The sequence below is a fragment of the Megalops cyprinoides genome, chromosome 18 (genome assembly GCF_013368585.1).
Source record: "Megalops cyprinoides isolate fMegCyp1 chromosome 18, fMegCyp1.pri, whole genome shotgun sequence".
Lineage (NCBI taxonomy): Eukaryota > Metazoa > Chordata > Actinopteri > Elopiformes > Megalopidae > Megalops > Megalops cyprinoides.
In genome coordinates, this window is record NC_050600.1 from 6062266 (window position 1) to 6076803 (window position 14538).

General features: G+C 42.4%; 1 protein-coding gene across 1 annotated transcript in view; it reads right to left on the reverse strand.

Moving 5' to 3' along the window:
• The window catches only part of LOC118793407 (collagen alpha-1(XXV) chain-like), a 165605-nt gene extending 151494 nt beyond the window's left edge, over nt 1-14111 (reverse strand). Inside the window, exons 1-2 of the mRNA XM_036551577.1 lie at nt 13815-14111; nt 13516-13585 (exon numbers count right to left, since the gene is read on the reverse strand). Of these exons, the coding sequence (XP_036407470.1) occupies nt 13516-13585; nt 13815-14111 (367 nt within the window). The remainder of the gene's footprint in view (nt 1-13515; nt 13586-13814) is intronic.
• Between the last annotated feature and the right edge of the window lie 427 nt (nt 14112-14538).

Genomic DNA, 14538 nt, shown 5'->3' on the forward strand with positions numbered 1-14538 from the left:
TAAACTCTCTGAAGGAACGGAAATTTTGAGGTGGTCCCAACTTAAAGCATTTTGAAGACTCCAAGATAAGTGGCGTGTGTTTCTAAAAAAAAAAAAAGGTACTTTGAACTGCCCTTTTCCTTTTAGCTTCAAGCATAATTACACAGATAACCTTGAACACATATTCATGACTCTCTCTGTGTCACACACCTCCAGCAAGGTTACGTACGCGTCCACCCAGAAAGCTCTATTGTGGGAAAGGGGAGGTCATTCCTTTTCCTTCCATACAACTGTCAGTCAAACCACTGGCTTTAACATGGGCATGTCCATAATATGACAGTCACCAGCCACTGACCCAGCCCAATGTTATCATGCCTCCAGGGCAAAGTAAATACTCCTAGGTCTGTGGCCATGTGCGCATGGATAAATAAGATTACACAGTAGATGCCCCACTTAAACCTGGCTTCCTGAAGCGTTACAAATTTCTCACAACTCTCCAGAATGGTGCATTGTGCTGGCACTGCATATTTACCACTAATTTGTAACCAAATTGCTATCCAAGTCAACTTACTTCTATGGTAGCTAATGATTAATGATCTCACTGCAGTTCTGTACAGCAGTTACAATACACAAAAGAGAAAGCTGAGGTCTGACACAAGTGTTATCAGTTTATATGCATTTTATATTCAGATCCACTGATAACTCCACTGATGGTAACTAACTGAATATTAATCTGATTAACATTTATTTGTTCTGAGGAGAAACCCCTGTCCACTCTTCAGACAGATAGGGATGCACTGATGAGCACAGGTGTGAGAGATGTGGTTTCATCAGAGCCCACATGCTACAGGGAGGGAAGGAGGCGGTTTGTGATGTGATGAAGTGCTGGGTGAGAGGGGAAAAAAAGTCCAGCAGATAAGCAGGTCCGTTAGACACAACACCGTGTGGATGAGGGTTAAAGACAGAGGGCCCCCATTAGCATATCTCTGTCCTCTAGTGTGGATGGGGATAATCTCGTGAGTGCCACTGCTTATCTGGAGTTCTTTTTTCCTCCCAGATAACTTTCTCTTTGTGCAGGCTCGTCTAAGTAACTCTGAAAACAAAGGCGTGGAGTCAAACTTCACCGGCGCTTCCAAAGTGGCCTGTTCCTTTCACACTGAACATGAAAAATCAAAATCAAACATGAAAAATGTGGCTTAATCCTCTTTTCTCCCTTCAAACACGTCAATTCAGTTGTCAAAATGGTAAACAACAGCATGGATGTCCACGCCAATCCAAGGCATCCAAGCTTACCTACAACTGCAATCCAGGAGAAAATCTTCACAGTGCTGTTCAGTGATGCAACAATGTTGAAGTTACCAGCAATTGTTACCAGGTGCATTTAATTCAAGTAAAGTGCTGTAGCTATGTCTATTATTACTCACAGGGCACTCATTTTAATCTTCAAGATTTATTGCATTTAAATACACAATGTTATTTGTTTTGTAAGAAATAAAATTCATGTCAAAATCATCAAACCAATTAGCTGAGGGGAGAGAGGAGAGGAGAGAACAGGCTTCACTCAGATGTGTGAACAAAGTCTGACAGAAAAAGAAAACCTTTTTTCAGTTCCTCGCAAATGTCAACCTCAGAAATAGCTGAACAAGCATTGTAAGGTTACAGAAAAGTTTGTTTTATGTTGTTGTAAATTAAGTGTGATGAGCATATGTTAATGCAATTTAGAGTGTATGATTTTTTTAAATCTAAAGCAGAGAGGTGTATTTTGTTTTAGTGAGATGACACTACCTGAAATGCATATGCAAATTGGATATCCAGAGAATTCTAGTGAAATGCAAATCACATAGCCTTGTGTGTGCGGAGTGTGAGTCCAGGTCTCATCTCATTATCACTTTCAAGAAAAAAAAAAACTGGATTTGAAGCATAAATTTAGAATAACAAAAACACTTTATTAATGCCAGTGTTGATTTTTTTGCATTCATTAAAATTCTCCAAATATCCTACTTGCATATTTACATTTACATTTATTCATTTGGCAGACGCTTTTATCCAAAGCGACTTACATAGGTTACAGTTCCTTACAATGTTATCCATTTACACAGCTGGATATTTACTGAGGCAACTGTGGGTGAAGTACCTTGCCCAAGGGTACAGCAGCAGTGTCCCAGCGGGGATCAAACCGGCAACCTTTCGGTTACAAGTCCTGCTCCTTAACCACTATGCTACACTGCCGCCCACAACAGCATATGCACTTGGGGTGGTGCCAACCCGCCGAAACAAGACAATCCATCAGAACTTTTGGTGAAATCCGCACAGCAACAATCACCACGTGAGCAGATTTCTAAGATTTCCAACAAGGACGGCACTGAAGGCTTCTGACAGGACAGTGCACCAGAAAGCAGCAAGTTTAGGCACGCAGCCAATAAAAGAAGCCATAGGAGACGAAGAAGAGCCATGAGCTAATTACATCGCCCTCACACCTACGCCTGTCTTCTCTCTCCTGGTGGGCTGTGTACCAGTCAATTTGCGAATGTGAACAGAGTACCTGAGGTGTGGGCGGCTGAGTGTGGACATTCTGTTATTGACTTGGAGAACTTGGATGTGATGGTGTACTGCTCACTCTCTAAGACTTTGTGCAACTCTGGATCCGAGTTTCCATATACAGTAGGTAGACAGATAGATGGATAGATAGATACTTTATTAATCCAAAAAGGAAGTTGCTTAAATTGGCTCAGAAAGGAGGGAGTGAGATCATAAAGATGAGGAAACACTGAATCCTGTAATCCATTTCAGAGGATGCACCAGTAGACTCCACCATTAGATTTAATTAGATTAGATTTGAAAATCATTTAGTTTTTCACTACAATGCACACATACAAGCACGTAGAAAACTGAATACTCTCTAACAGTCATGTCACTGCAGTTCTGGTTGCATGGTATGATGATGGAGGAGCCACTTAGCCCATGTTTAAACAGTCACCATTCCTCTATTAACCAAACAGAGTACCAATAAACATGACTGTAAATGACTTGCGGTTCTCTATATTAGGAGTGTAAAATGAAACAGGAGGGAGTTTTTTTGGTTTGGTCCCTTCTGTCTATCAGCTCGATAAAAGCCATGCAAGCACACCCAGCAGGGTCACACTTTATTAACCCTTTGAAGTTTTGATTAGTCAGTTCAAATTAAACTGCCTTTCCAGCTCAATTAAAATTGGCTGGCTGTCACCCTCTGCCCGAGTTCTGCCGGGTTTAAGCTGGCTTACACAGCTGTTTTCACCATTTCTCCAATCAGACACAAACGTGAGAGGCATGCCGGCGGCTAGGCCTCTGAGAGATCTCGTGGGTCCTCGGTCACTGAACCAAGGCCGACACTGACTGAGCCACTGAAAAAGAACCACTGGCTGAGCTATGGAATAGAACTACTGACCAACTCTTTCATCTGACAAAACCACTGACTGACTCTCCTACAGAGCCACTGAGAGAACCACAGACAGAGCCACTGACTGGAGGCCTGACTGACAGTCTGACAGAACCACAAATTATGTGGTGAACAGGCACCCAGTTAGGCCCGGCGCTATGGGGGTGCCTAGGGGGAGCTTAGGGATGCACTGCACCCCCAGACTGACCTCAGTGCACCCCCAGTTGTCTCCTTACATCCCGATGTCTGCATAGTATTTATGACTTTTTGTGCACCTCTTGTCGATTGCAAACGCACCCCTCTGCATTTTCTCCTGGCGCCGAGCCTGCACCCAGCCATCCTATTTATAGATTTCCCATTGGCAAACCAACAGGAACTGTGTAACTGTGAGGTTAATTGTAATGACTAAACTGGCAAATTTTGCTTGCTTTGCAAAAACTTACAAAAAAAAAAAAAAACAAAGCTAAAACTCATAATTAGCATGTTTGCACATTTTCACTGGATATTATTTGTGTTTAGACATTAGCCATATATTTACTTTTGGATGTTTACAACAGTTCACATAGACAAGACTAGACAGAATTAAGGATTTTTTTTTGTAAAAAAAAGTGGTAAATTCAAGACAATCTTCTTGTCCTCTGAATAATTCCTTGTGTCTTTGAAAGGACAGATTTCAGAACCAGGAGCTGACATTCATTCTTTTCCCTTTCAATGTCCCAACCATGTAACCCAACTCCAAACAGCCTTCAAACAGCTAACGGGTTACTGGCATTCAGTGAGCTGGAGTCTGCAAGGGGGGGGTGGGTCATGCTCATGAATCTTCCAGATCCACCGCGTGAGTCAGTGTCTACTTTTCATTTACTACAGTGTCCAGGAAGAGAGTTCTCTGGCCCCCTTGGTCCCCCTTAAGGCGGACCTTAGCCAACTAGCCAATCACAGTGTAGCCACTTAGTCATTTCCCTGCCTCTCACTATCCATATGGGAACTGTCACAAAACACTGACGAACACAGCAAGCATGAAGCGGTGTGTGGCAGGGCAGAGAGGAATAACAGTCTGGTTCAACATCTCATTTTAGCCCTGCCTGGAAGCACCCCGGGGTCTACAAATACACACTGCTCGCTGATGTCTCCAAACTCATTTGTTCCCTTGACGTTTTACTTTGAAAAGAGCTTCCCTCCCTCCATGGAGTCTCAGTACCGGCCAAGTGATTGAAGCAGTAATTTCATTGAGACTAATGGGTTTTGAATTATAGGCTTTCTAAAAAAAAACACATAGCACCATTTCTACCACTAATACTGGCATTTCCATTTTTGAAAGAACATTCACAAATGCCTGTAGTTATGGAAACTTTGAGACTTAAATGTAACTGAACTGAATATTTCTGCTGTTACTGATAGTACTCTATAAAACCACAGTTATAAGCATGGATACTGCTTACAGAGTAAGACATGTTTAACACTTTAACAGGCCACATTACTACTGATTAAACAAATAAATAGGTTCGTTCCTCCTTCATGAGCTGATGAGTAACCCTTCAGTTCTCCCCCTGCTAAACTGTCACTGACTCAGAGACATTAGCAATGAATGCTTGAAGTAGCACGATTTCACCTGTCTCACCCCCCGGCTTCTTTCCCACGTTACGTTACACTGCACATCAACTGAACCCTGACTTCACACTTTTCACGGTACAATCCCGGACACTTTTCCAGGTGCTGAGGGGGTTTTTGCTCATTTGAACCCAAGTGAGCAATGAAAATAAATGACTCATGGTTGTAGTATTGGTCATGTTGGGAGAGTTGTGCCAGGTTTCACTTATAGGACAGCAAAAACTGCCATACCTGTGTACCACAAAAGAAAAAAGCTTAAAGTACCACCATCAACTCCCCCCCCCAATAAATAAATATATGTTCATATAAAATGAGGCAGACCTGAACAAAATGATACTTGGTTCTCAAAGTGACAACATTGGATTTCATTTTCATTTTGAGCACTTGATTTAGGCATGGTGCATTTTATTTTCAAAAGGCAAAAGGTACATATTTTTTAGGTGATTAGAGTAAAAAAGTTTTGAACTGCTGAAAAATTGGACTGCTCAAATCCCCCCCTTCTGGAGCTGAGAAAAGCCATGCTGAATAGAAGTCATGAACAGTGCCATTCAAAATGCCTGGAACATGTTTTGTGTTCTGTGTTGTGCTTTGTTCCCTTTTAAATCCTTCATGGGGAAGACAGCCAAAAAGACCATGACACCTTTTATTTGGGGAAATTTGTGTTACCTGCCTACACTATATGAACAGAAAATTACACAAATTTATATACACATGTATGAAATGAAAGCTGTGAAATTGGTTTGCTATTCCAGTAGCATACATCGTGGTCAGTTATGGTTTATGAATTATCTTCCTCATAGCTGGGGGATGCGGTATCACATTAGTACCATACTGCTCCAAACGACTGGCATGCGGCAAGCCAGCAAATCTCAGCTCCTTCACTCAGTTTATTTGCAGTGACTGCGCTCGTTACTCTGACGAAGTGCAGATAAAACCGCTCCTGCTGGACCGCAGGGCCTCCACGCGCTCTGCGGCATGCGGACGCGGGGGGGGGGGGGGGCATTTCGGGAGGAGGCTGCGCTTACTGAGAGCCGCGCTGACGCATTGTGAAAGCACCAGCATGTTGCCTCGGCCCCGGGTGGCAGCCGTCAGAAATCCATTTCCAGCATGTATTAATAGAGGAACTCTCAGAGTGGGATTGGGGGTTTGTCCAAGCAGGAAGCAAAGCGCCCCCCCCCCCCCCCCCAAAAAAAAAACATGCCCATAATTAAACAGATGCATGAAGCAAGACATACCTGAAAACAAATATTTCCAATCTGTAGATTCATGGAGCTATGCTTAACCTACTATTGTCACCCACATACATAGTACACCCCAGGATAATATCCATGATGACAGAATATCAAGCACATCAAAAATGATGTTTACTCTGAAACTGGTTAAGGTGATCTTCAGACCAGATTTCAAGAGTACAAGGCCAGATCTCCTCAGATAGAGCCGCTGTTGTGTCAGTTGGCTATGTGTTATCAGGGCATGTTTTCTGTGCATCAGCAACAACAGCCGTAATTGTGGTTTAACTGTGGGACTGCTTGTGTAGATGGGAAACCACAGCAGAGAAGCAAACTTTTCACTCCACCTCTTTAGTAACCAGAATACACGTCAACGGGATTGGGAGGCATTTCCCCTGAGCCAGCCAGAACACCTTCATTTAGAGAGTGGATAGTATACCAGACTGATCATTCAGAACCTCCACCGCAGAAAAAAAAAAATGTGCAATGCATGCAAATGACCCAGATACACTTGTGTGAGCACTATCTGAGGTCCAGCAAGCCTCTGTAAAGATAGATGAAATTGTGCAAAGCCGTACTTAGGACATATTGTCTGGAAGCTTCATAATAGCAGTTTACATCCATTCCTTTTTTGGCAAGGTATCAACGACCAACACTCTTATTCTGCTAAGCGCTCTAATGTGTAATTCAGTAGCTGATTACAGCCTTTTCACATGTCAAGTGAAGAACTCAAGACAATTCAGCTCCATTAAGCAGAAGGAGCACTTCCAAAGGCTTAAGAGATGATGAAAAACTTGGACCACAGATATATACAATAAACGTTAAAGATATTATAATTTTAGAATGCCATGTGACACATTATCCCCTCTGGATCAAAGTAAAAATGATAAAGGGTTTTTAGAGCTGCCTTAGCTCCTCTCAGGACATTTACAAACCACTCCCACTGACACTGCCAAGTGATGGCATCCTCTCAAATTCATCCTCCTCAGACACAATGAACTGGCTTTTAAAGTGGTGACTGGTGTGTGTGTGTGCATGTGTGTGTGTGTGTGTGTGTGTGTGTGTGTGTGGTGCTCCTCTCAAGTCAGTTCAGTTCAAATAATGAAAGGGTTTTGGTAGAAGTGTCCTAGACAAAAAGCACAGTGTTTCTGGGCGCCAAAACCTACATGGTGGTAGGGCACCCTTTGTGCAGTGCTCTGCCCACCTCCAGAAGAGCCCTGAGAACAGCTGCTCTGGACAAGGCCCTCAGACATCGGGGGAGCGAGGGGCGTCCAGAGGGGGGGTCCAGAGGAGGTGAGTGGGGTGCTTTGTGTTTAATGGGACACAAGCCCTCTTTAATAGCCCCACGCAAGACTACAGAGGAGGCCGAGAGCCGCCGGGGGTCGAGATTCATCATAGCATCATTCCGATGTTGGCCACACACAACTACCATGAATTCAAATGCTGTTTAGACTGACATATATGCGGTATAGTGTATTTTATAACTATATTCTAGAAATGTGTGTGTACTGCCCATGTCCATGAAAGGAAACAGTGTTAGCCAACTTACCATAGTAGGTATCTGTGATCGCTGTCTAAGCGTGTACAAAATTAGAATGCATGCAATATTGGTTAATGTATATAATGTTACTGTTACGTTATTTTTTCAGCTCTATGCTATATGGATGATGCTCAAGATCCTTTTCCTCCCCTTTACATCTACTGTGAGCTTTGAACTGGTTGTGCAAGCTGAAGCTGGCATTTTAATGACTCATTTCTTCACTGAACAAAGACTGTATATTTTCCAAAAGGTTGTCATTTCTGCTTGATGAAGCCACTATTAGTTTTAGTACCCTGGGTGACACAGCACTATCCCACACTGAAAAACAGCTGAGTGGGGAAGTCAACACAGGGAGAAAGAGGGTACGTGACATTTACCCCACAAAAATGATCACTCTGACCAGACTATTCGGTGCCAGAAGAGATCTTGTGGTGATGCCTGGAGATAAAGCAGTAAGAATCTGTTCTTTTGGGGACAGAGGCATTAAGAGCACATCTAAAAGCTAAATGCTTCTCTGGAATTGATAGATGCCACTTCTTCAGGCCTTTTTATCAGCAGCCATCTACCACAAAGCAAGAGCGTAATGCTGGCAGCTGCTATTTGCATTCTACTAATTCAGAGTTCAGCTCCAAGACGGCATATGAAAACAAGCAGGGATTCATATCAGAAGATACAGGATGCATAACATTTCAACCGCAAAAGAACAGGAATACACAAATTGCTAAATTGCATTGATAGCACGCTATGTATTGTGGTCAGATGGAGTTTCGGCTGCTCCTGTGTCCTGCCCCTACTCTCCAACCCCCTCTTTCCCTATTTTTCCCCTACAGTCCAGATCTCGGTCCCAGGGGTAAGCCAAGAACCCTTCAGCAGGGCTACAAAGATCTTGGCCAAACAGCTACCAAGTGCTTTCTTTCTGTATCTTTCCCTCTGTTCCTCTCTGCTTTCATGTAGCCTCTTCAGTAGCGTCCCTCGTAATGCCATTGCTCATAAATCAGGTTCTCCCATTTTTTCCCCTCCCCATAACCTGAGGGGGTGGACTCTAATGCTCAATGCATGAGGGGGGAAAAAAAAGAACACAAGATCATTGCAAAAGCATGCTTGTCATTCTTGTGTACTGCAGTAAGACCATCATTGAAGTCTCTGGCAATGATGATCTCTGAACTGCTTCATTAAAAACTTATCATGCTCTCAGAACCTTCCCAGGTGGATATTTGTCATTTAAGGGGGATGGATAAATAATTATGACAATCTCTCCAATTACGTACAAAACAAATCATTTTACTTTAAAATGATTCAGCTGTTGCTGTGCCATCTGTTTTTGAGGATGATTTTAATTCAGATTAATGATGCTATATTCATTGGATCAGCTCCATGCAATCTCTGCATTTTTTTTCCAGACGGTATGAAAATAATTCTCATCCATGTTGACAATTTAAAAAACATTCTCTGCTCTTTTACACTGCAAGAATGCAACTTCTCATGGAATATAAATGAATGAAGGAATGAACATGTTTTAAACATCATCAAAATATAACACCCAAGTTCCTTCTTGATTTGGAATTTGACCAAATGGAACTGCATTCTGGAATGGTACAAACTGCCTTGCCTTCCTGTTGGAGACTATTCAGCTTACCCCCTAACATAGGAAAGTGGGCCTGGTTGGTATCTGGTTAATTTTACCTTCTGTTACATGATCGCCTCTCAGCCTGAAGCGTACAAACAGCTCAATTAGAGCTGCCATTTATTCATTATGGATCTAATAGTTTTAGTAGTTTTGAGGTACATGGCTGACATGGCTTCAGACAGATTTACTACTGACAGGGAAGCCACAAAGCTGAAGTGCTACGATGGAGAAGCTCACACTGGAAACACAAACCTATCGGAAGGAACTGAAAATGAAACCCCTCTCTGTTCTGGTAGACAGGACATTTTGCTTATAAACAAGCACTGATACAGTTGTAGGCGTTATTATGGTACAAAATCAATGCCAAGCCTCATCATGTCCCATTACTTCACATGTGATCATGGTAACAACGAATAAAGAGTAACAACGTAGCCACTGAGGATAATTAAATAAATAATTCATTTGAATTGGAATGTGCATCATTGCACTGAGCAAGTATAACTGTTTACATGACCAAACAATGAGATCAGGGCTGCAAAAACTGTCACCAAAATAAAGGGCTAAATCAACACCCTTCTCCCAAGAAAAGCAGCCAAAACAAACGAGTGTATTGCATCTTGCTGTTTGCTTTTCCCCAGTTAACAGTCTGAATTCCTCTCCGTGGTTTTGGGAGCCTCAGTCTGAAAGCCTGATCATTCTCTACAGAATTCACAAGGCTTGAATAAGAGGTCTGTGTTGACTACATGTCTACTAAAGGTCCCATTAAACACCCGAATCTGCTGGAATACAGATCCCAGGCGTGGCAAAAAAGAGATGAGGGCGCCAATCCTGAAACAATTAAGCCACTTTCGAGCTGTGCGCTTACTGTAAGCAATAATTATTTTGCCAGGAAGGGACTTGTAGTCACATCAGGTAATTAAAATAAGACTTGCATAGGCAAAGTTCAATACCTAAGTGCCGAGGAAGCAAAAGCAGGTAGGAACTATGTGCTAGATTCATTCCCAGAGCGAAGGATTCTCAGGAAAGCAAATGCAGGCATTGATTGAGTTCTTCCTAACACAGTCCCAGATGTACTATATCCTAAAACCACTGTCAATCTGTGAGCGAGTCCACCCATCCATCAAGTGCTGTGAGAATTTCATGAAGACAGTAAACATTTTAATTAACCACTGAGGGCAAACGATTTTTTTTCTCCCACCAAGAAAAAAAAAAAAGTTAAAGTAGACTCACTACATGGAGTCAGAGGCTACTGCATTTAAAGAGGGAAAATCAGTTCTGGGGAACACTAGAAACAAAAGTGATATTTTGTCAAGCCAGAACTGAGACAAATACTGAAAACAAGATGCAGTGATAAATATATCAACACAAATCTAGCAACCCCCCCCCCAAAAAAAAAGATGTGAATATTGTACTGCTGGACTGCTCCACCTTCATACCCTAAGATTCTGTTTGACCTCAGTATGAATATTCATAACTGATTCTGCTTATCGACCATGTGTACATAAATGTCAACAAGATGTCAATCAAAACTGAAAGTCTGTGTTAAAGACAACCCACTATATGACAATGAGTACAGAAAATGCATCTTGTCGAAGCAATCTGAAAACACTGTGGTGGTTTGAAAACACATCTGAGAGCACACAGCTGAGAGCCATAATTAAAAATGGCATGTGTAATCTTCTCAGTGTCTCCATATGAAACAGTGTAATCACCAATTTCTCAATGTCTGGCTCTTGACAGATAACACAGTGGTACTTAACATCATAGCAACTGTACTGTGCCACGGGAATATGCTTAATTTGGCGGTTCACTTTTGTTCACGTGACTTGCACATAACTTAATGCCAGATTACAGAAACTTTTGGTGTCACATTGATGCAACCCATTTGGCGTTTGTTTTGCTTGTGCATTGCACACACACACACACACACAAACACACAACTGAAAAGAGCACGGCTCATATGAACAGAATTCATAACAGAGACCGTCTTTCTTGTGGGAGACGGTATGATTGTCTGCAAACAATGACTGTTATCTTGATTTGACATTTCAACTTTCACGACTCATTTGATGGATGATAAATCCCACTGACACTCCGTTAACAGAAATTTTCACAGAGTTAACATGCATGCTGCAGCGCTTTACGCACTCAGAACAGGGTTACTCAAGACTATACCCCTAATCCATTTTTGGTTCTTTGCATGCACTAAATCCATCAATTATAATAATGGTTAATAAAAGACATTTAGTAATGCTGGTCTCTGAGGTGTGTTTTAACAGATTATAAATGCCTGTGAACACTAGTCATGCGTGCCTATTAAGTAATGTCAGCAAAGGGTTAATCTGTATACTTTATCCTAAACGATTAGACAATTGTCTTTACCAATTATATTTTCATGACAATTCATTTGGTCATTGGATAATGAATAAAATACTTTTTCTATGACGGAGACTGTAAAACGCAATATTCATTCAGTTTTACAATCTGTTAAAACTCACAGGGGAACACGAGCATGCTTCATAAACTTGTGAACGGAGCAACACTGAGCAACATCCTGCTAATCTCATCATTAAAGAGGAATGCGCCGAACTTTCACTCGGACCGCAAACATTTCAACGCAGTGCTCCGAGTAGAACGCCTTTGTTTAATTGTGTATGGCAGATGAATTTCACCAGACGCATGGCATTCATATTTTATACATGGCACAGACACGAGCATTGTTTCTCGCGTGCGGACGGATTCCCAAATTATTTGGGGTTAAAGGAGTATTCCGAGCATTAGCGTTTCCATCTGCTGGTTGAAAGTGGTAATTTCATTACTGTCACCATTGCGCTGATATCTACTTCGTAGAAATGGTTAAGGAGACAGTGGCGTACGGCTTCTGTGCATAACTGCACATACCAGGTTTATTTTTTAGGCCCACATTCCCTACCCACAGATATAAAAAGCATTCAACCGACTCACAACTAATGGTAGCATTACATATGATATTCTGTCGTTCATTGCAACGATATACACAAATGATTGGTTTATTAATAATACACAATCTATATCTGAAAAGTGATATTGTCGCCTACGACTTTGCATGATGCACAAGTGACAGTTTTCCTACTCAGATGTACACATAAAAACACGAAATCAATGCACAGGAACATGAATCAAAATGCTTTTCTCATGGTTAAAATTCAGAGGATACATAGCCTGCAGTAGGCGAGGGCAGACTTCCAACCCACACGTCTCAAAAAGTTCCAGCACGTCTATCTATAGCTGTTAAATATCACTATTTCTGTTGAGAATAGCGGTGATTCAGCTGTCTGCATCGCTCATTCCGCCTCCTAACTATCAACGCGAAGCCCGAGACAAGTGAATCACTGTAATTTGCTCGCGATGCGCGCAGCATGCGAGCTCCGCATTTTCACTGCGCCTCGCGGACTCAGCTGTCCGCGTGCGCGCGCGTCTTTTCCATTAAGCGCTTGCGTGAAACGCCAAATTCCACGCAGTGGACCATGTCCCTCACTTCTTGAAGAATGGTGGCTTTAATGCCGCTGCACTACATCGGCTCCAAAACGACATTCCTGCTTGTCAACAGTAAAACACTTAGTTGCTTGGCGGGCATTGCAAGCTAGACCAAAGCCATATATAACAGGACGCAGAGTAAGTCAGGGGAAGACAAACACAATTCCGGACACTAAATCTTTGAACGCGTTATTTTCAACTGACGGTTAACACACAGAAAACGCACAGCATGGAAAGAAATATTCAAAACTTTTCTCAACAGAAAACAATGTCTCTCACCGCAAACATGCAATCACGACACCAAGTAGCCTATTTCCATTTTTTCATTGAACGAGGACAAGAAGAATAATGTGACAATGCTACATGGTGCATCCAAATGGTGATATGGTACTTAATTAGCTTGGACTAGGTGTCCAATCTTGCTCGCAGAGTCTACGGTGTATGCACTTATATCATGGCTAAGGTGGTATAATTGTACAAGGTGAACGGTTTACAGTGTGAACATTGCTTAGTCAGTGACAACGCGTTAACAACACAGTGCCCCGTTCCACATTCATTTAGCAACATTTAAAGCGTCGCACTGTTGTCAGTTTTAATTTACCTGGTGGACAGTTGCATTCAGGTGAAGCCTGTCGGGCAGTCCGTATCTTGGCCAAATGCTCATAAGACCGCTGTCAATAAGACAAAACAAGTTCATATAAACAACACGCACAGACTGCAAGGAGCTTCCTATCAGTTTTAAAATATAATTTGAGCAGGCATATATAACGTGTTTAAGCAACGCTCACATGCCAGTATAGCCTACACAGACTTACGCACCTTTGCAAAGTGAATTTCAACAAGGAATGCCAGAGAAATAACCGGTTTTTTTTTAATCAAGTGAATGGCGAGGAAGCTTACCTGAGACAGAAGTTTGTCCACTCTTTCCTGTATCAATGAATTAAACTGATCCATGGAAAAGCCGGGAACCTGATGGTACAGAAGCTCCCGGTTTCCAGTTTCCAGTTCCACGACCCTCTGTCTTATCTCGGATGTTTGGACACTCAGTAGGACGCAATACGCGACGGACACAACGGAAAATATAACCGAAATAACATTTGCGAAAGTCCTGCAGCAGTACTGTCGTTTGTAAGACCCGGCTTTGCTCTCCATGCTTTCAGCGCACCTTGAGTCGCCTCTTGCGTCCGCAGCCTTCATAACGAATTCTCGGCAATGCAATACAACATGCACTCTGCATGTAAGTCGTGCAGTGATGATTTCAGTGCTATCGGGCTTGATATTTACGCAAAAAAAATCTAAGGTGGAAACAGTCGTAACCTCAGCGAGGTGAACTAACCCCACCGACGGCAGGAAACGTTCCAACCAGGGCACCTCGCTTCTATTCTCTGCTGAGCAGAGCAACCTGTGACGGATTCCCCGATTTGCAGCAGGTCTCACAAACTTAACTTGTTGCGCTTTTTGTTGAAGCAATCCTTCACTTGAACCGAACGGGCAAACTGGGTAACAGCTTTAAGGATTAATATTAGCAGTTCGTATGTGAGCAAAAACGGCTACCGGCGGCAATTGCTTTTACACACCGCACTGATAGCCGTGCAACATTCCCCATGGTAAATACGGCAGCACG